Raw genomic sequence first — 21,767 nt, forward strand, 5'->3', positions numbered from 1 at the left:
TGAAGGCCACCTACCACTGCAAGATAAAAGCTGCGAGATGAATGCCTCCCCTCACCATAATTCTTATCCTATATCCCACTGCTCTCTCCTGTGAGAGCATTACAATGCTGATCCCTATTATAATCACTTCTCTCGTCTTATCGATCAATGCTGCCTCTATCGTATCCCGTTCACAGTCCTACCCATTACCTCGATCCAGTGTACTCGGCCCAAAAACTACAATAACTATTGGAAATAAGGTCATCGCTCCCGATGGCTTCGAACGCTCGTGAGTCTCTCGCCAGGGCACTCAAAGCTCACGCCCTGATCTTTAACAGAGCAACTCTTGTTGATGGCATATTCCCTGGACCCTTGATTGCAGCCCAGAAGGTAAGCTTCCGTCGACCTCCTTGTTGTGCACTAGTGCTGACCTCACAATAGGGAGATGACTTTTCCATTGAGGTGGTCAACTGAGCTCACAGACGAGGCGATGTTCAAGAGTACCAGTGTCGTAAGCGACGCCGATCATCCACGTTGGTATTGATTAAAGTTGTTTTACTGCAGCACTGGCACGGTATCTTCCAGAACGGGACGAATTACGCCGATGGGACTTCCTTCGTCACACAATGCCCTATTGCCCAGAACCACTCTTTTTTGCACTCTTTCTCCGCTCCGAACCAGGCGGGCACTTACTGGTATCATAGTCATTATTCCGTCCAGCAGGAAAGTATTGCTCAAACCTTGCAAACACAGTACGTGACTGACCTGTTGAACAGTGTGATGGATTGAGGGGACCCCTGGTAATCTATGATCCTCATGACCCTTTGGCATACATGTACGACGTCGACGATGGTGAGCGAACAATTAATTCATATTAATCATCTGACCATCATGTGTTGCCAGCAAGTACCGTAATCACACTTGCCGACTGGTGAGTTTTAGGCAGCATTGGTGATCTGTCCCAACTAAATAAAGTCCCTAGGTATCACGTTGTGGCCCCCGTCTTGCGCCACATTATAGGCATCTCCACCAACATTTCGCTCATCAACGGACAGGGTCGATATGCTGGTGGACCCATGTCTGATCTTGCTGTTATCAATGTCGAGCAGGGAAAGCGATATCGTATGCGTCTGGTTGCAATGTCATGCGACCCTAACTTCCAGTTCTCCGTCGATGGCCACAACTTAACCATCATCGAAGCGGATGGAGTGCTGACCGAACCTCTGGTAGGTAGACCAGCTCCAGATTTTCGCCGGTCAACGTTACTCTGTGGTTCTTGTAGCCGACAAGCCGGTAGATAATTACTGGATACGCAGTCTTCCTAGTTCGAACCTGTCCTCAGAGGGAGGAATTAACTCTGCTATCCTGCGCTACAAAGGCGCTACAACAGCAGACCCGACCACCGTCAATACGCCGTCCACGAACTCATTGCAGGAGGCAAACTTGCATGCTCTGATCAATCCCGGTGCTCCTGGTATTCCGGAGTACGGGAAGGCAGACATCAACCTCAACCTCGCGGTTACCAACGTCGGCGGGACATTCTATGTTAATAATGTCACATACCAACCTCCCACAGTTCCTGTCCTTCTCCAAATTCTCAGTGGAGCTCAAGAGCCGTCTCAGCTGCTTCGAAACGACAGTATTATCGTTCTAGAAGCTAACAAAGTGGTAGAGTTGACATTGTCAACAACTGGGCTGGGTGGACCCGTACGTCTTTTCCCTTCCCCAGACGCCCATGTGCCTGATATACATTGTAACAGCATCCGATACATCTTCATGGGGTAAGTTCACCACGTCTACGATAGCATGTTTGGTTGGTGCTAATGATCATCATTAGCATGCTTTCGATGTCGTACAGAGCGCAGGCAATACTAGTGCCTTCAATTACGTGAACCCCGTTCGTCGTGACGTGGTAAGCGCTGGCAGCCTCGGACAACAAATGGTGATACGATGGACGACCGACAACTCTGGCCCCTGGTTTTTGCATTGGTACGATATCATTTTTATTGAGATGTCAAGAATGGTACTAACTCTGCATCAAAAGCCACATTGACTGGCACCTTGATGCGTGCGTTTATGAATGTCCGCATTAAAGAAATGGCTAATAATGTACATCTAGCGGTTTTGCTGTGGTGATGGCCGAAAGCCCCTCGGATACCCGCGCACATATTAGTCCCGTGCCAGGTAAGTCATCCTAATCAAAGAACTTCCCTGGCTGAACTACTTTACAGCTGATTGGGATCAGTTGTGTCCGATCTTCGATTCCCTATCTCCTTCCCAGTTGGGGGGTGGGGGTTTCAAATCTTATGAAGAAGCAGCTAATATTACAACTCTCCTTTTCCCAACATCGTCCATCCATTAAGTATGGCAGTGGACTTTTTAATACTTTCGTTTCTTAGAGTCACAATGTTCGTTGGACAACTGACACAGTCTATTCTGTGTGCTGTGCGGAATTTACTTGCGGACTTCTCTATTATAAGTACTTTTATAATTAGCCTTATTGTACTGACCTGATATAAGATGATATGACGATATCTATATATAAAATGCGATACGGAGTTAGCCTAGTTGACTTGTACCATGACTACGGGACCTAATAATACAACGGACTCGAACCAGTTGAATTACATAATATCTTTGCTCTCTCAAGCGCGAGAAATGCCTGAGACTGCACGACAAGAAGTGCCAATCTGTGTTTGGACTCATCTTGAGAGACACTTCAGAGCGATACTTTTGGGATAGTTCAGGGACACTCGTACACAACGGACTGGAACTAGTTGAATTAATGCCTAAGACCGCACTTATCCGAGGACAAGAAGATCGGAAGCTCACCACATTTTGCGCTCTAGGGCGCCCTCGAGACGGTCGAGCCGCATAGTAGTCGAGCATGCGAAGGGCAGTACTTCCGTTTTGAGCATGAGGCTGTCACGGTAAATTTCAAGCCTAACTCAAACCTATACTGATTACCTCCAATCATTCACATGTTCCGAGACCAACATCACCTTGGCAAGCCACTGAAAGCACAGCCTATCTGTTTCATTGCAGTTCTTCTGACAGCCAGGTACTCACTAGAGCGACTACTACTAGTGACTATTGATGATTTGACAGTGTGTGCGGCGCGTGGATTTAACATGGATCAGTGGAAACATGTTGCATATATTGATCACTTGATCCTCATATGTCGGTGGAAGTCGGTGGCCAAAGTGCTCTACAACCTTCTTGGCGCTTTATGTTCGCCCACTCTGGAGCCATCTGGAGCTTTGTCCTAAGCCGAACAAGATCAATCAATAACGCCTCCACTGATCGCTTGGCTTGTCCAAACAAGACGAATTTCGAAATCCCGGAAATGTATCGTACTAATGGGCAGGAACCTAGGGGAACGGTCTTCAGGGGGACATCTTTTCAGGGTCCGTCGGACACGCACGGTTAGCTTCGAGCAGCGAGATCGAACAATCGAGCCTGGTTCTGCTTGGTTCCAATGATTCTACCGAGTTCTGTGGCTGATTCGAATTGCTGATAGTAGATGCATTCTTGCGCGTTGCCGAGAACCGGCTGATGGCAAGCGATCGTTCCAATCTGTCGAACGATGATCATGACCAATTCTTGAACTTCCAAGTCAGAATCTGCCAGAACTTACCAACTCGAAAGTGGACCTTGCTTGGCCTCCTTTCCGAACTTGCCGCCTCGGCTTTCCGTTATTCCGATGTTGGTGTTACAGCCAAGCGTTTGACGTGGCGGGTAGTATACCGGTGCGGCATATACTACCTGTAACTGGTTGGGGTTCGGGACCTGACATGGACTATACTAGACTATACTCTTTTTACGGTCAAGTCTGTTCATTGCGGCGAAAGTTGGGATAAGAGCGGACGTCAGATAGCTATAAGAGCGACTGTAACTGGGTGAGTATTCGACATTGAGTGCTTGGCATTGGCACATATTCCCTCCCATATACTCAATATAATGCTCTTCCTTAATGCCATTTTCCTCCTATGGCTTCAGCTAGCACATGCAGCATCCATCATTTCACGATCCACTTCCTATCCACTCAACTCTCGTTCAAATACGCTAGGCCCTCAAACCAACCTAATAATTTCTAATAAAGTCATATCTCCAGACGGGTTTACGCGCTCGTGAGTTTGTGTCTGCTGTATTCTTTGCACGTTAATCATTGTTATAGTGCAACGCTCGCTGGAGGAACATTTCCAGGTCCAATTATCGCAGCCACAAAGGTTTGTTTGTCCATTTGATTGAGCCTTCAGGAGTTGACTACAGTTGAAGGGAGAGAAGTTTGCAATAAACGTTGTGAACAGACTCACTGATGGTGAAATGCTCAAAAGCACCAGTGTGGTGGGTATACATCTGTTCAGCACACATATAGAAGGTTACCCTATTCTGTTTAGCACTGGCATGGAATCAGTCAGAACAGGACTAATTATGCAGATGGAGTCTCGTTCGTCACTCAATGTCCCATTGCACAAAATCACTCCTTTTTGCACTCCTTCGAGGCTGGGAACCAGGCGGGAACCTTCTGGTATCATAGCCACTACGCGACACAACAGTGGTTTGTTCATCTAGAGTGTTTCTGAATTTGCAATAAATGACCCAAAACCGTTTAGCGATGGCCTGCGTGGGGCTTTGATTATCTATGACCCTGAAGATCCTTTATCTTATTTATATGATATTGACGATGGTATAGTGATTGATCGTCTTAGTCATGAATCCGCTCACTTCAGGCATTCACAGAGACCACCGTAATCACCCTTGCTGACTGGTACATCTCGGAACTATTTGCGACTTAAGTCCACCTCACTAATCCATCATAGGTACCATATTGTTGCCCCTGTTTTGAGCCATATGATTGGTGTCAATGGCAATTCAACTATCATCAACGGTCTTGGCCGATATCAAGGGGGACCCGAGAGCGACCTTGCAGTGGTCAACGTCGAGTATGGGAAACGATACCGCCTACGCCTTGTAGGAATGTCTTGCGATCCCAACTTTATATTCTCCATCGATAACCATAACCTGACGGTCATTGAAGCGGACGGTGAGCTGACGGAGCCCCTCCTCGTGGACTCGCTCCAGATACTCGCTGGACAACGATACTCTGTTGTGCTCAATGCGAATCAGCCAGTCAACAACTACTGGTTACGCGCACTCCCAAATACTGGAGGCTCAAATTTCAACGGCGGCCTGAACTCTGCTATTTTGCGATACACGGGTGCACCCGTTGCAGACCCAACTACAAACCAGACCAAAAGTACCATGGCATTAGTCGAGACCAACTTACATGCGCTCATCAATCCTGGTGCACCCGGGATTCCAGAGTACGGAAAGGCAGATATCAACTTGAGGATGGTCATCAATAACACAGGCGGAGTATATTCGATCAACAACGTAACGTACAAACCTCCCACGGTGCCCGTGTTGCTCCAGATCCTCAGCGGCGCACAAGATGCAACCGAACTCCTTCCGAAAGGAAGTGTTTATGTTTTAGAAGCTAACAAGGTTGTCGAACTGACGATGATAAATCTCAACATTGGTGGTCCTGTAAGTTTCACGTACATTCACTACGTTACATACATCTCATGTTATCCCCCTAGCATCCGATTCATATTCATGGTGTAAGTATTTTTGGACACAACTTGATGCTAAATTGCTCATTATCATGATAGCATAACTTTGACGTCGTGCAGAGCGCTGGAAATAACTCTTTCAACTACGTCAATCCAGTGCGCAGGGATGTAGTATCTGGAGGGTTTCAAGGCCAACAGATGGTGATTAGGTGGGTCACAGATAACTCCGGTCCGTGGTTCCTGCACTGGTGAGCACCGCAACGTTTATGGATCTAGCGCTAGCACTGATACTATCGCTCACCTAGTCACATCGACTGGCATCTCGACGCGTGCGTTTCTCGAGTTCTCTGAAGCTCTGCCGTAATCTGACTATGTTGCCAGCGGTTTTGCTGTAGTTATGGCCGAAAGTCCCTCGGAAACTCAGCAACACCTAGGCGTCATACCCAGTAACTATTCCATGTTCATCTTGTGTCCTGATTGAACTGATGGTATACGCAGATGCATGGGACAATCTTTGCCCGATATTCGACTCGTTAACCCCAGCCCAAATCGGAGCGCAGAATTCGTATCAGGAAGCACAGAATATCACCACACTGCTATTCCCTCCCTCATAGCGTTCACTGTTGTACAAATCGAAGAAATGGCGCTACCGGGACTCTTATAATATAGGCCATTTGTAACAGTACTGTAGTACTGTAGCATCAGTAATAACGTACACCACCCTTCTGTGTAATCCATACGAGCCAGTGTTTAGACTACATCCGATGTTGTGCGCATGTGAGCCACATGAAGCTATGTTCGTCTTACATGTGTCTACCCACTCGCCACAAACACTACTGGAAGCGTGCCGATTCTTGAATCGCCAGGCCCCGTGAAACCTATGTTAGTAATGTTCAGACAACGGTTAAAATAACAGGCTAGGATCCGGAGGAACGTGCCAGCCTAGGTAGTGGATCGTGGGCGCCACAGCGCTGGTCCAATTAGATCAAAGCAAGTGATGAGAAGGTGAAGAGTCGGCGAAGCCTAGTCCCCGGATCAAGAGGGACTTTGCTCACATTCCGAAATAGATACCGCCGGGGCCGCACTCGGGTAATACGATGCGACTGAGTCGGACTGCTCACCTGTCTAATTCTATCATGGTTAGAGGTCTAGAGCACGAACCCCACTCGCATCACTGAGCTCCTAGTGACGTAGCTTAATTCTGCCAGGAGACAGACTTCTCGAACTGAGAGCTTGGTGCCTGTGCTGAGTGGCTCAAATTCGGCCGAAGGGGGGTGTGAGACTAGCCTGGGATGGTCTGGTGTGAAGTATGCGGTCGATGATGGGACTTTGGGACGATCTGCCTAGGGAACGAGCGAGGCGGTGGTACTGCCTGGGAGCAGGATGTGAGGGACAAGAGAAACCGAGCCGTGATGTTCTCCGGCTATCCCAGTCTTGTTTCTCAGTGGTTAATCCCGAAGTGAATGTACTTCTGTATGAGCTCATTGAATATCGAACGTTTTTCCAAGAGGGTCCGGGTATAAGTTACATACCCGAATTAGTAGTGAACATTATGATGCGATCTTATCCACGTGCCAAAAATGGGTAATATCGGATGAGTGAAAGACTTATCGATTTCCAAGTCGTTTCACTAGTCTTCACAGCTATCTACGCCCAGATCGGTAGCTTATAAGGTACCTTTTCGCTCCAATTTATATAAAGGTTTTGACATCCTCCCCGGTTTGTTCCAGATCCACCATCATCGCTCTCTCTCGCAGATTTATCATGGGTGTCCTCGATATCGTTCCCGTCAGTACAAGTTGATCATCGGTGAAGCTGATCCACTGACATCCACGCAGGCTGGCGTCCTAACTGGGGACAACGTTCGCAAACTGTTTGACTACGCAAAAGCGAACAAGGTACATACGCTCGATTCATCTCCTATTACCTGACTGAACAGCCTTGCGTTTCAACCTCAACAGTTTGCCATTCCTGTGAGTGCTTTACCTATTGAAATTTATAATATTGTTAAGACAATGTTCTCTTAACAAGGCCATCGTGAGTGATGAATAGTTCACAGTCTCATCGAGTTTTGACTTAACGCCGTCAGAATGTCACTTCCTCATCCACCGCTAACGCCGTCCTGGAAGCCGCAAGGTCAGCACAAGAGTTGTAGTCATCCACGAAATGCTCACTTCTAGCTCCGCAGGGACATCAAGGCTCCGATCATCCTCCAGGTCTCTCAGGGTGGAAGTGCATACTACGCCGGCAAAGGTCTTGCAAACGACAACCAACAAGCTTCCATCCTAGGAGCTGTCGCCGCTGCCCACCACATTCGCACAGTTGCAAAGGCGTACGGCGTGTAAGTCCGATATTTGCCTAATATCGCAATGTTATTCTGAATCGCGTGAAAATATAGGCCCGTCGTTCTTCACAGCGACCACTGTGCTCACAAGCTCCTGCCATGGTTCGATGGCATGCTTGCTGCCGATGAGGCTTACTACAAGGAGCACCAAGAGCCCCTTTTCTCTTCGCACATGCTTGACCTGTCTGAGGAGCCAAAAGAGGAAAACATCGCAACTTGCGTGAAGTACTTCAAGCGCATGGCACCTCTTGGTATCTGGCTAGAGATGGAAATCGGTATCACCGGTGGTGAAGAAGATGGTGTTGACAACACTGGCGTCGACAACGCATCCCTCTACACGCAACCCGAGGACATCTACGATGTCCACGCTGCTTTGAGTGCCATCAGCCCCAACTTCAGCATTGCTGCTGCGTTCGGCAACGTCCATGGTGTCTACAAGCCCGGAAACGTCAAACTCCAGCCTGAATTGCTTGGCAAGCACCAAGCTTACACCAGTCAAAAACTCGGTGGCAAGTCCGATAAGCCTCTCTACCTCGTGTTCCACGGTGGATCCGGATCAACCAAAGAGGAGATCAGCACTGCGGTCGGGCACGGTGTCGTCAAAATGAATGTTGATACTGGTCAGTGTATCAAATCTTTTAGCGAATTCAGTCACTGACTGGCGCAACGGTCACTCAGACACTCAGTTTGCTTACCTCGCTGGTATCAGAGTACGATCTTCCATCTGTCCTCGAGATCCCGCAATGGCTGACCACTATCTATCAGGACTTCGTTTTCAAGAAAAAAGATTACCTACTTACTCAGGTTGGCAACCCCGAAGGCGCAGATAAGCCCAACAAGAAGGTGCGTCGCTAGATTATCTTCTCTAAGATTGCCGTCATTCATGCTGGATTGCAGTTCTATGACCCCCGTGTCTGGGTTCGTGAGGGTGAGAAAACGCTCACGGTTCGTGTCAAGGAGGCTTGCAGTGACCTCGGCAACGTTAGTGAGTGTCGAATTGACATTCATCGTTGATTGGTTTTTGATTTGGACCCCATCTGTAGACCAACTGTGAAGAAAATGCCAGTAAATGTATACATAGATTAGAACAAGGTTTGAAGATGTATGACGCGTACGCAAAAGCCCGGGATATTAATTATGACGCCTCACGAGCAATGAGTCGGGATGAGTCTAGATGTGTTTGTGCAGAATGAATCGTCGCAAACATAAGCGTAGTACGCGTACCTATCTAGTGGTCCATGGAAGCACCGGCAGTTTGACAAGTTGACAACTGTGGGCGGTTTCGAACTTCTGTTGAACCAAAGTCAGACCAAAGTGTAATCAACGACGTGTAACTCACAACCGCACCACCATCTCGATCCATAGCACTCCGGTCGAGCCTTGTTTATGGTCTTGTAATTCCAACTGCTCGACAGGACATATAGTGTGCCATAATCAAATATTTAACATCGTGACAAAATGACCATGCGAGATGCTGGTACGTGATTCCTTATCTCTTACTCTGCTCAACTGCGTCTCATAACGTGCACAGTTTTCGCTTCTTTCATCCTTCCCGTCTTCTTGACCATCGAATGCACGAGAGGCATTCTCTACGTTTCCGATAACACGACTAGTGGCCCTCTGCGTTTCCTAGTCTTGGTGCTCAATATCCTCGCATTCGGACCTCTCCGAGTGCTTCTGTCTTGGGTCTTGATGACCGTATGGCTGCCTGTGCGAGCTGTTCTTTGGCTCATGGGCATAGGAAGGGGAGGGCCTAAAAAAGGTGAGTGTCTTTGCTGGCTTGTCGTCCAAGATTTATTTCGACGTCGCGTAATTAGGCTCGGCGGAAGCCACAGCTCGATGGTATGAGCACAGGAAGAGACGTGCGGAGGGATTGGAAGAACAGACAAGGGGAAGATTGGTCCGGAGGACTTGAACCTTGAGGTATTATTTATTTTCTGGGGTTGTCACTGTACTCTCTAGAGGTGTCGCTACAGTTTCTTGCTAGACTGTTGTTGTTATTGTTATTGTCGTCGTCATCTTATCTTGTATTTCTTCTCTCCTTCTGTAGCTCCCTGGCAGATGCCTTACTGTACCGTACTTAAAGGTGCTCAACTCTTTCACTCATGAGTCATTACTCCAGACCTTCGAGACTTGGTCGAATTGTGATCAACTCTGTAATCACGTGACCGCGTGTTTAGCCACGCCTAAGTTAAAGCAATCGATGGAGCGCTCAGCGAACGCGCGCAGATTGCGCCTTAACTATGATGAAGATGTAATTTATGTCGAGCCTCTTGGTATGAAAGCCAGATGTGACCGGAAGTTCTGTTGTGAGCAAGCATACGAGTACGAAGGGGTATTTGTGCGTACAGGTACTATCGAGTCAAGGTACAAGTGAAAAACTCCTTTATCAAAGAACTCTGGTCCTAAAAAATGGATACATACAGCTACAATATCTCTAGTGTCCTGATGTCCATCATGTCGTGAATAGAACCAATGTCTTTGACTTGTGCGATGATAGCGTGATCTGATGCGATTCTCTTGTATTCTCCGCCGCGCTGCTGTGCTAGCAAAAATGCGCTAAAAGGCTGTCCAAGGCGAACAATCAATCGCAACGCTCGCTCGCTCGATTCCGAATCAGTCGACCCCTGTTCTCTAGGGGACCAGCCTGAATCGGATAACGGAGACCCGGGCGGGGTCAAATAGTCCACGCTGTGCGTGTCATCTGAAAAGTCAGGCAGCTCCAGGAGACGACGATCCCAGGGAAGGACGAGCAAAAATGACTGTCGGCTGGGCCTTGCGTGCGAGAACTGAGACAGCCTGTCTTCTGTGGCGATCAGCAAGTCATGAAGTCCGTCTGCCTTGACTTGATATGTGACTTGGCCAGGCCTCCTTCTGACTTCTGTGACGGGGAATGTGATGCAAGGCAGGTGCAGACGGCGGTGCGCAAAACGGGGAGCGGAGAGGTAGTCGAGTTCGCTGTACAATTTCAAAGCCAATTCTACAACCACGGTGTCTCGCAGCGAAGAGACTGATATCTGCATCTCATCCTCAGATAGAGATGGAAGCGTGTACGGTGGAGCTCCGTATGAAGTGATGTCCGCTGGTAGACAGCTATTGAACTCGGATGACCTTCCAACCCAGTTCAGGGCTGTAATGTCCCCCGATTGAGCTACGATTTCTTGCAAAAGGCGCCCGAGCGCGTTTTGCTTCTTCTCACCATACATTACAGGTAGCTGCACGCCGAAGATCCCGAATAATGAGTATGCGACGTCTTCCTGCAGGGTGGTGATACGCTTTGATACCCATTGCAGTTTGTCTCGTGCGCCCATCATCCCAGGACGGAAGTCGATGAGGGCCCGGGCATTTATGCCCGTCGCAACCTCTAACTCCTGCATGATCATGGGAGACTCCTTGTGGTTAGGAGAGCTATCATCAAGATATCGTGTCCAATCATTTTGGTAGAAAAGAACAACCTTGGGAGCTAGAAATTCGGGAACAGTCCATCCTCGCCTGTTCCAGACACTGTTGGCGAGTGCGCCAGACTTGGACGAAGGCGGAACATCCAACAAGTAGACGATTGTGAGCGCTGAGTGGCGATACCAGACAAACATGGAATTGAGCGATTTTTGGAGTTCAACGTTATTGGTTTGGTCGATGCAACATGTGTCGCTCCATGCCCAGCGATGCCCCACATTACGAGTCGTTCTGCAGAATGACTGCAACTTCACGATGCCGCCAACTGGATTCAGTTCGTACACGACCTGGTCCTGGATGTCCTGCAATAGCAACTCCTTCCCTTCCCACCTATGCGATAGCATGACGCAACGGAAGTACGTCATCACCACGTCTTGGATGTGATTCATTTGCAGCTCTGCACGCTTCAACGATGACGACAAAAGCTCCTTGTACTCCGTGCTCGATTTAAAGGCATTAATCTGTGCCTCTCGATCGCATAAGCGCCCAGTGTAGGTGTCAAGCAGACGCAGCGGGGCGTCATCGAGTTGCGCATATGTGACCCTTCGAATAGCACTATCTGCTTCAGATGGACTGACATACTGCTGGCGCGGCTCTGCAGAAAGGGTCAAATATGTTGACGTGTGTGGTAGTAGTTAAGGCTTACTTTGTATTTGTGTCTCTGGAGTATCGTCCAACTTGGAGAGCATGGTTTGGAAAGCCTCGATCGCTTCATCGTAACGTTGTGCGCCATGAAGTGCTGCATGCTTCACCTCGTATCCAAGATACGAGGACGGGTTCAGTTCAATAACCTACGTATTACCAAAATGAGAATCGGTTTGTAACTGATAGATGCCATCGCACCTTTTGCGCATCGAGCAGCGCATCCTCCCATAGCGTTTTTTCCGATCTTGCCTTACTGCGGTTTGCAAAGATATTATAAGTTGCAGAATCCAGGTCGATCGCCACTGAGTAGATCTCAATAGCCCTGTCGTACTCGCTCGCAGCGAGGGCAGCGTCTCCACTCGCAGCGAGGTCAGCAACTCCGTTGGCAGCATAGCGCGCGCTGCAATCTTGCTTGAAAGCTACGTGGAATGTAGGTGAGGATTGTAGCCTGTTGACATTCCAGAAGACTTACCAGTGGACCAATCAAGGCAGCTTGACTTCGTAGCTTCATCACTCATATCCATCATGTGTCGGTACGATTTGAGGGCTTCTTCAGGTTTACCTGCATGAAGAAGCGCATGACATAGTTTCTGGTTTGCGATTTGCCATGAGGACCTGAGGTCCCACCCGAAGAGCTGGGCGGTTGAGCGTGAAAAGTATGTTTGATCGTGTCACATCAACGTACCACGATAAAGTCCTCATATCTGGACTGAATGCCCGATTCGAGTAATAACGCACCCAAGTTGATAGCGGTAGTGAAGTGTTCAGTAGCTTCATCGTAATGTGTACCATCCAAGGCGTTGATTCCAATTTGAACATATAGATACGCCTGATGTGTGAAGTTCATAAAAATCCGTCAACAAATGTGGACTCGATGGAGTGTGATACTGACTTCCACGATACGACAGACAAGAATATCAGCATTGGGACAAGTGCCAGCTAGCTCTTGTACGCGCTGTATTGCGTCCTCGTGTTGATTCGCATTAAAAAGTGCGATAGCCTGAAAATGGCAATGAGACAGGGACTCTGCGAAAGAAAAAATGACCTGCCTTGATCAAAAGGAGATTGATCGTCTTTGAATCTCTCGTGAATACGGACGCGAGGTCAAATGCTTTCATCGCGTCCTTAAAGTGCATTTTTCCACAGAAGGCGATGCCTTTGGAAATATAGCCTGACAAGGAGGGCTGTATGCTGATGGACTACATCGCCATCAAAGTTAGGCTATCACAAGGAAGGTCACGATGGGACAGTGTATCCCACCTTAAGCGCATCATGAAGCGCACGGTCCCAGTCGAGTTTTCGTGACATCGCAAATGAACGATTAGCATAGGAGTTGTAGTCGTTGCCATCAGCATCAATCTCTTCAGTTAGCAACTTTTCAGCAGTCGGCAAGTCGCCAGTTATCCATGCATTGCGGACCGTTGGGTATATAGTAAGGATCTACATAAAGCACGATCAACATTGCGTAATAAGATAAAGGGTAGAAGCATACCGTAGAATCAGCGTCTTGAGCCTAACACCAACATCGGGAGTCAATGTGCAAGTAGACGAAGTGACGACGAACTTACGTTGTTTATCGTTCGTTCGTGTGGAGCCTCCTCTAGCAACACGACCTTGTACGAGATGAGATGGCGGAGGGACGGGAAATGATCGGGAACTAACCTCTGATGCCTTGGGAGGGTCCTCCAGCAAAGCAACCTTGGGTATTGCCCACTGTAAAACTTTCTTATTAGCACCCCCGGTGAGGATGTGCCTGCCATCCATGGAGAAAGTGACAGAATACACATTATCGGAGTGTTTGAATATGGCAATGGTGTGTCGATCCGAGGGCCGCCAGAGGCGGACATGCTTGTCGTCAGATGCGGAAGCGACAAGTGTGCCAGTAGAGTTCACGGCAATAGCGTTGACCTGGTAAGTATGACCTGTCCAGGGATCACCGATTTGCTTCCAGGTTGATGGATCCCAGACCCGTATTGTCGGATCCAGAATAGTACTTGCTGAGAGAAGTCGTGAACCATCGGGCATCCACGCGAGTGACAAGTTGAACACGGCGTGAGCTGTGAAGTTTGCGATGCATTCCTTCGTGTCTGCACTCAAAATCTGGACATCCTTGAATGTCGCGATGGCAAGATGTTTTCCAGATGGTGCATATCGAATGCAGTAGACTGCTGCACGGCAATCGATTGGATCTCCTTGCAGGAGCCAGGTTCTGGTGTTCCAGAACTTCACGGTGCTATCCAAGGAACCGGTTGCCAGCAGTGCACCATCTGCAGAAAAGTCCAGCGAGTAGATCGATCCGAAGTGGGCTTTTATGACTTGTGTGAGAGCATTGCCAGTATCTCTGTCCCAGGTAATGAGCTCTCCGTTATAATCCCCGCTTGCTATCAACTGCCCATCTCTTGATACCGCAACTGCTCGCACTGCGTTGCGATGTCCCTCCATTTTCTTCAACACAACACCCTTCTTCAAGTCCCACAGACGAAGCGTCTTGTCTGTGGAACCTGTGACAATACGTTGTTTATCGGGAAAAACTGCGACTGCCCGTACGATGTCTGTATGAGCTCCAATCTCTCGAACGTGCATGTTCATTTGGAGGATGGGGTCCGCTGCTTCCTCCATTCTGCTGGATGTTGATGATTTTTAGCACGGTGTCGAGCCTATGAAGATTGTGGATGTCTTGATGACTTACTGGCATCAGAGGCTTGTGCACTGGTTGTTTTGTAAAAATCCAAATCCAGACCTGTCAGATTAGACGCCCAAGGTTGATTGATTGATTGATGAAGTTTGCCCTTGCTACAAACAACCACTTGAAGCTCCATTCGCTGCAAACTAGGAGTAGCTTCCTGCCTTTGCATCAATTCTGCACAGTTGGCCAGCGGATAACTCCGTTGCTGCGCAGCAAGCCTGTATAGAGTCTTAGTCTCTTGGACGAAACGCGTCAAATCGAAGACACTTCAGTTATTCAAACTTCACGCGTAGTAAGTACTTACGTTCAAGCCTGACGGTCTAATAATAGCCGCTTTCCTAAATGTCGGGGGCTATAAGTTGCACTTACTCCAGCGCACCATCCAGCTTGTTGGATTCGTGAACTTTACTGGTACGTCGTTCCCTCCTGCTCACATTCTCTCATGACACAGACTACTAGTAGGCGTGTATTTAGTTCGTTGTAGTACTCGCTACATTTGGAGTCGCAACTGTTGGACTTTCAATCCACGACCTCTAATTGACTGCCGTGCAATCGCTGCACTACCAGCATCAATATTTCGAGAACGGACAGGTCACACGATCTCGCCAACTCCTGCTGGATTCAGCCTTTGCATTTTGCAAGGCTCTGTCTACTTTTTTTGGTGGTGTTTTCGAGAAGGAACCAATTACTCAACAGCGGCTCATTTGGACTGGGCTCCCGCTGGACATTCAAATGGGTCGAACCTTTTCATGGTTGGTTCAGAGACCTCGATTAGGCAGTTATTCGCGTCCCATACTCACAACTACCCTGAGGAAGCAGATGTACGTGGTAGCCTTGATTCTCTATCATCACTCATTGAAGGGCCGGCCAATTTCAATAACACCATACCTCAATGGGGATTAGAACGATCTGTGGCGAGTGCTCAACCAACAGTTGGTAGCTATGAATAGTACGAGCACATACGCGCGCAGGCTTACGTGCAGATCGAAAACGGCCGCATTTACACCCATTTGCCTGTGATGTCGACTTCTAGAACGAATTGCATGACTAGCTTTATCGACCGGATCGTTGAGATCAAAAAGGGTGACAATAGTGGAAGTTCCCTGTAATATTTAGACCCTTAGGCATCTCAATACAGGTTACTGCCTCTTTGAACTCGTCTTCCCCGCGGTATTTAGTAAGCTGCACACGTCGTCCCGTCTCCTGCTGGCGTACGATATCTTGGGCTCTGCACCTCCGTACTGCAACTCACACTTGCCGTCATCTGCTTTGTGCTGCATGCGCTAGAAATGCGGCAGATGCTACGTCATTGGCAAGTCATGAAAGTTCTCATAAAAGACAGCACAATCTGCTTCTCAATGGAAGGCATGTCATTGCTCAGCTGGGTCCCTCAGTTCCGTGATAGCGTGTTCGTACGAGTAACAGATGCATTATTATTGCAGTTAGAATTGTGCTGCTTTCCTGTAGCAGCGAGACACATACACCGTAACCAATGAAAACTATATACTCAAAGATCTCTGTGCTTAAAAATGCATACCACTACAATATCTCTACTGTCCTGACGTCCGTGGTACGAAGAGAAGCTATGTCTTTGACTTGTGCAATGATAGTACGGTCCGTGGCGATTCTCTTATATTCTCCGCCACGCTGCTGCGCTAGCAAAAATGCGTGGAAAGGCTGTCCAAGGCGAACAATCAATCGCAAAGCTCGTAAGTGAGACTCCGGATCAGCTGACCCTCTGTTTCCAGAAGATCGGCTGAGTGAACCGAAAAATGCGAAAGGTTGTCGCAGGCGATCAATTAATCGCGAAGATCGCGAGTGGGACTCCGAATCAACCAGCTCATGTTCTCTAGGAACCTCGGGCGCAGATAAATCCTCCACGCTCAGTCCAGAGTCGGGCAGCTCGAGGAGATAACGATCCCACGGACGGACAAGCAGGAACGTCTGCCGGGTGGCGATTGCCCGCGAGGATGGAATCAACTTCTCTTCCGTGGTGATCAACAGGTCGTGAACCCCATCTGTCTTGACTTCATACGAGAGATTTGTCTCCTGATCTTGAGGACGGCTCCGTTTGACTGCTGTGACACGAAATGCGATGCAAGGTAGTTGCAGTCTGCAGTTTGCAAAACGAGGGGCGGTCGTATTGTCAAGCAGTGTATAAAGCTTCATAGCGGGTTCCACGGCCACGGAAATTCGCAGCGAGGAGACCAATGCCTGAATCTCATCTTTGGATAGGGATGGCAGCATGCTTGGTGGAGCTTTGTATGATGTGATGTCTGCTGGCAGACAGCTGTTAAACTCGGATGATTGTCCCACCCAGTCCAGGGCACTAATGTCACCCGACTGAGCCACGACCTCCTGCAAGAGCCGCCCAAGCGCCTTTTGTTTCTTCTCGCCATAAATAACATTTAGGTTGACACCGAAGATGCCAAATAATGAGTATGCGATGTCTTCCTGCACCGTGGTGACACGCGTCGACACCCATTGGAGTTTCTCTCGGGCATCTCTCATCCCCGGACGGAAGGTGTTGAGGGTCTGTTTATCTATGCCTGTCGCATCTGCGAACTCCTGCATAATTGCGACAGACTCCTTGTGGTTGGGGGAGTGATCACCGAGATATGGTGTCCAATCATTTTGGTAGAAGAGAACGACCTTGGGAGCCAGGAATTCTTGAACCGTCCATCCTCGCGTGTTCCAGGCACTGTTGGCGAGTGCGCCAGACTTGGACGAAGGCGGAACATCCGACAGGTAGACAATGGTAAGCGCTGAGTGGCGATACCAGATAAACATGGAGTTGACCGATTCTTGTACCTCGATGTTGTTGCTTTGGTCGATGCAACACGTATCGACCCATCCCCAGCGATATCCCGATTCCCAGGTTGTCTTGCAGAATAACTGTAACTTCGCGATGCCTCCAACTGAATTCAAATCATACACGACCTTGTCCTGGATGTCGCGCAGCAGCGGCTCCTTCCCTTCCCACCTATGCGATAGCGTGACATAACTGAAATACTTTGCCACCACGTCTTTGATGCGCGGAATTTGGAGGTCTGCACGTGTCACTGTTGATGACAAAAGCTCCTTGTGCTCTGTGCTCGTTCTGAAGGCATTGATTTGTGCCTCTCGATTACATAAGCGCCCAGTGGCGGTGTTGACTAGACGGTACGGGGCGTTCTCGAGTTGAGCCTTGATGGTCTCTTGAATAGCACCTTCTACTTCGCGTCGACTGAGATACTGTTGGCGTAGCTCTGGAAACAAGTGAAGCATGTTGAAGCATGTGTTAATTTTAAAAAAAATTACTTCGGGACGTACCTTGTGTTTGCATGTCGGGAGCATCTTCCAACTTGGAGATCATGATTTGGAAGGCCTCGATCGCTTCGTCATATCGTTGTGCGCCATGGAGCGTTGCATGCTTCAACTTGTATCCGAGATAAGATGAAGGGATGAGTTCGATGACCTGCACATTTCCAAAATCAGCATCGTCTATGAAACAATAGAAGCCGTGACACCTTTTGTGCATCGAGAAGCGCATCTTCCCATAGCTTTTGTTCCGATTTCGCCTTCCAGCGGTTTGCAAAGATGGTAGTGGTTGCAAAATCGAGGTCAATTGCTACAGAGTAGAGCTCGATTGCCCTGTCGTGATTGCCCGTAGTGAGGGCATCATCTCCCTTCGCAGCGAGGTCAGCAACTCCATTGGCAGTATAATGAGCGCTGCAATCTTGCCCGAAAGCTGAGTGAAATGTAGGTGAAGATTGTAGCCCATTGACATTGTGAAGACTTGCCAGTGCACCAATCAAGGCAGCTTGCCTTCGTAGCTTCGTCACTCCTATCCATCATGTATCGGTACGATTTGAGGGCTTCCGCGAGTCTACCTGCGCGAAGGAGTGCAATGCACCGGTTCTGGTGTGCAGTTCGCCACAATGACTTGAGGTCCCACCCGAATAACTAGCCAAAGCACACAGTTGAGGGTGAGAAAATGGTTCTCAGTTGCATCGCATTGACGTACCACCACAAAGACCTCATATTTAGAATGAATGGCCGATGTAGATGAGAAAGGGATCGCATTGACAGCAGCATTGAAGTGGTCAGCAGCTTCGTCGTGACGCATGACAGCTAAGGCATCGGTTCCGATTTGGACATGAAAATAAGCCTGATGTGCGAAGTTCGCAAAAATCAATGACAACACTAACGACACATGAACGTGGACTTGACTGAGTAAAAAACACTCACTTCCACGATACCACAGGCAAGAGTATCGGCATTAGGAAAAGTGGCAGCCAGTTCCTGGACGCGCAGAATTGCCTCGTCACGTTGATTCGCATTAAAAAGGGCGACGGCCTAACAACCGTCATGAAGTAGGGAGTATGCAAGACGAAATCGACGTACCTTAATCAAGAGCAAAAGATGAGTGGTATTCGAATCTCCATCGACGAACATAAATGCGAGGTCAAATGCTTTCATCGCGTCCTGTATCTGTCTTTTCCCGCAAAGGGTGATGCCCTTGGAGATACAACCTATCAACGAGGGCTGAATGCTGATGCTCTATGCCACCGTGTAAATCAGCCTGCGTCAAAGAGGTCACGACTCACGATGGAACAGTGTCTCTTACCTTAAGTGCATCATGAAGTGCGCTGTTCCAGTCAGATTTTCTCGCCATAACAAATGAGCGATTCGCATAAGAGTTATAGTTGTTTCCATCAGCATTGATATCTTGTGTTAGCAGCGCATCAGCGGTAGACAAGTCCCCGGTTATGCATGCATTGCGGGCTGTCGTATTTATTTCGAGGATCTGCATCATGCATGGTCACATTGTGGTGCAATGGTTAAGAAGGAAACATACGTCAGAATGAGACTCTTCAGCCTTGGCATCAAGATTTAGGTTTCATGTGCAAGAAGACGAACACGCGGAAAATGAACGGGAACTCACATTGTTTGTTACCTGTTCCTCCGAAGCGTCCTCCGGCAATGCGACCTTGGACAAAATGAGATGACGAAGGTACGGGAAATGAACAAGAACTTACCTCCAGCAATGCATCGCCTGGAACCGCCCACTGTGAGACTACATTCCCTCCTCTACCTCCGCTGAGGATGTACTTGCCATCTGTGGAGAAGGTAACACAGAAGACGTTGTATGGGTGCTTGAATATGGCTATATTTCGCCGGTCGGAGAAACGCCAGAGGCGGACATGCTTGTCACCAGATGCGGAGGCTACAAGGGTGCCAGAGGAATTCATGGCAATAGCTTTGACAAAGTCAGTATGACCCTTCCACGGCTCACCGGCCTGCTTCCAGGTCGATGGATCCCATTCCCGTACACTAGGATCATCCTCTGTGCCCCCTGACAGAAGCCGTATACCATCGAGCGTCCACATGAGTGAGTAGTTCCATGCTCCGTTGAACGCAGCATGACCCTTGAAGTCTGCGATGCATTCCCCAGTGCTTGGATTCCATATTTGGATATTCTTGGATGTCGCGATGGCAAGATGTTGACCAGACGGGGAATACCGAACACAATTGACTTTTGCATTACAATTGAGTGGATTGTCTTGAACCTGCCATGTTTCTGTGCTCCAGAGCTCCGTCGTATTGTCCCATGAACCACTTGCCAGCATTGCGCTGTCTGGAGAAAAGTCGAGCGATGTGATCTCTTGGGAGTGGACTTTCATAGGTTGGGTGAGAGGTTCGCCGTCGCTGTTCCAGGCTATGACCTCTCCATTGCCATCACCGCTTGTTATCAATTGTCCGTCTCTTGATACCGCAATTACTCCTACTATGTCGCTATGCCCCTCCATTTTCTTCAACACAACACCGTCTTCTAAATCCCATAGGCGAAGGGTCGTGTCTGCTGAACCTGTGACCATACGGCGTCTGTTGGGGAAGACTGCGACTGTCATGACACTATCTTCATGACCTTCAAATGTTCGACTGGGTGTCGTGATTCGAATGATGCGCTGTGCTGCTTCTGCCATTCTGCTGGGGGTGGATGGTGTTGAGCAGTCTATGTGGACTTGCTGTAGGGCTTGTGGGTGTCTCGATCTAAGTTGCACACGTGCGTGTACGGGGCGTGCTTGTGCTTTTTCACAGCCTCAAACTGCTTCGTGTCCCGGTAGACGCCCCGGACACGAGGCTGCCCTCAAACTTATATTTGTTGCAAAAGTTGCAACCAGGTTATCGTATCCAGTTTACTCGACGATTTCACTTCGCAGTCTTTCTTTCACAACTCAAGTCCTGTTCAATAGTAACATCGGTACCGCGATCGCCTCCTGTATTATGGGGCAGCATGCCATCGCATCCTGCTCAGGTTGGGGTCCTGCTCTAGGGCACGACCTCACCCGTCTGAATCGTCACAACTGCGGTGCGTTGACCTCCTTTCGCTATTCATTTCGCTCGCTGTACTGTTATCTGTAACATCCTATTGACTTGTAAAGTCTGGAGGTATATGGGACATCGCCCACGAGTTTCGCTTCCTGCGTCGGCTAGTTCTGATGAAAGCTGGTTGACTTTCGTTGTGGAGTCAGTTTGTGAACGACTTCTCGTGCGGTATTCAGAATGTCTGATCTAATCTAGATGATATGCATTACACGCACGGCCGAACTGAAGCAAGTTCTTTCCCAACAGACAGGGTAGACCACCATTTTTCAGCCTTTTTTGCACCCTCTGAGCGTGTGTTCAGACCGTAGCCTTGAGAGCTCTGGCATATTCCAGGACAGGTCAGGATCTGGTGTTGGTCAACATTGTGCGGGGCTCGATATTAATCTTCCTTGGCACATTTTCTCTGACCTCGTGACCAACGCTGGACGGCATTGGTATCGTCCGTGCCTGTCCCCTGGATGGACTCTTGGCGGAAAGGCACCGTGTCGACTCATTGGAAGCCATTTTTGCACGCTTGTTCATCTGGCTATATGCACGTGTGCGGGAAAGAGTGGCTCCTGCCCATGCATTGGATGTTGTGCGAAAAGATGGAGGGTGTGGTCCTTGAGGTGATTTTGGGTGCACGTGAATTGGCTACCATTGATAGTGACAATTGAATCATTTTCCGACTTTGCCTGGCAGTGTGTCTGTCTGTGATTCAGAGTCCCTG

At 48.7% G+C, this 21,767-nt stretch overlaps 6 protein-coding genes across 6 annotated transcripts; 5 read left to right on the forward strand and 1 right to left on the reverse strand.

The window, feature by feature from the left end:
* Positions 1-252: 252 nt before the first annotated feature.
* Positions 253-2,341, forward strand: EDB91DRAFT_1084885 (laccase; the record flags this gene model as incomplete). The annotated part of the gene is made up of 10 exons (XM_041315823.1): positions 253-369; positions 544-731; positions 770-831; positions 883-910; positions 962-1,209; positions 1,262-1,686; positions 1,740-1,760; positions 1,838-1,968; positions 2,099-2,163; positions 2,211-2,341. The coding sequence occupies 10 exons, from the start codon at positions 253-255 to the stop codon at positions 2,339-2,341; spliced, it is 1,416 nt and encodes a 471-aa protein (XP_041173757.1).
* Positions 2,342-3,939: 1,598 nt separating this feature from the next.
* On the forward strand, positions 3,940-6,169 carry EDB91DRAFT_1304816 (laccase; the record flags this gene model as incomplete). The annotated part of the gene is made up of 12 exons (XM_041325025.1): positions 3,940-4,109; positions 4,157-4,208; positions 4,258-4,326; positions 4,380-4,540; positions 4,596-4,669; positions 4,723-4,750; positions 4,803-5,529; positions 5,583-5,603; positions 5,655-5,803; positions 5,861-5,884; positions 5,937-6,001; positions 6,054-6,169. 12 exons carry the CDS (start codon positions 3,940-3,942, stop codon positions 6,167-6,169), a joined length of 1,656 nt encoding a protein of 551 aa, XP_041173758.1.
* Positions 6,170-7,319: 1,150 nt separating this feature from the next.
* EDB91DRAFT_1058338 (uncharacterized protein) lies at positions 7,320-8,913 on the forward strand (the record flags this gene model as incomplete). The annotated part of the gene is made up of 10 exons (XM_041314149.1): positions 7,320-7,343; positions 7,394-7,453; positions 7,517-7,528; positions 7,587-7,592; positions 7,645-7,691; positions 7,744-7,896; positions 7,954-8,519; positions 8,578-8,609; positions 8,665-8,742; positions 8,797-8,913. The coding sequence occupies 10 exons, from the start codon at positions 7,320-7,322 to the stop codon at positions 8,911-8,913; spliced, it is 1,095 nt and encodes a 364-aa protein (XP_041173759.1).
* Positions 8,914-9,357: 444 nt separating this feature from the next.
* Positions 9,358-9,814, forward strand: EDB91DRAFT_1084888 (uncharacterized protein; the record flags this gene model as incomplete). The annotated part of the gene is made up of 3 exons (XM_041315824.1): positions 9,358-9,376; positions 9,431-9,661; positions 9,717-9,814. 3 exons carry the CDS (start codon positions 9,358-9,360, stop codon positions 9,812-9,814), a joined length of 348 nt encoding a protein of 115 aa, XP_041173760.1.
* A 6,154-nt stretch (positions 9,815-15,968) lies between these two features.
* EDB91DRAFT_1152886 (uncharacterized protein) lies at positions 15,969-17,109 on the reverse strand. Its single transcript, XM_041319498.1, has one exon. The coding sequence runs from the start codon at positions 16,931-16,933 to the stop codon at positions 16,226-16,228; it is 708 nt and encodes a 235-aa protein (XP_041173761.1). The 5' UTR covers positions 16,934-17,109; the 3' UTR covers positions 15,969-16,225.
* Positions 17,110-20,231: 3,122 nt separating this feature from the next.
* Positions 20,232-21,381, forward strand: EDB91DRAFT_1152892 (uncharacterized protein). Its single transcript, XM_041319499.1, has one exon. The coding sequence runs from the start codon at positions 20,630-20,632 to the stop codon at positions 21,092-21,094; it is 465 nt and encodes a 154-aa protein (XP_041173762.1). The 5' UTR covers positions 20,232-20,629; the 3' UTR covers positions 21,095-21,381.
* The last annotated feature ends 386 nt before the right edge of the window (positions 21,382-21,767 follow it).

This window comes from Suillus paluster, assembly GCF_016628075.1.
Source record: "Suillus paluster strain FC165 chromosome Unknown EDB91scaffold_60, whole genome shotgun sequence".
In the NCBI taxonomy this organism is placed as follows: Eukaryota; Fungi; Basidiomycota; class Agaricomycetes; order Boletales; family Suillaceae; genus Suillus; species Suillus paluster.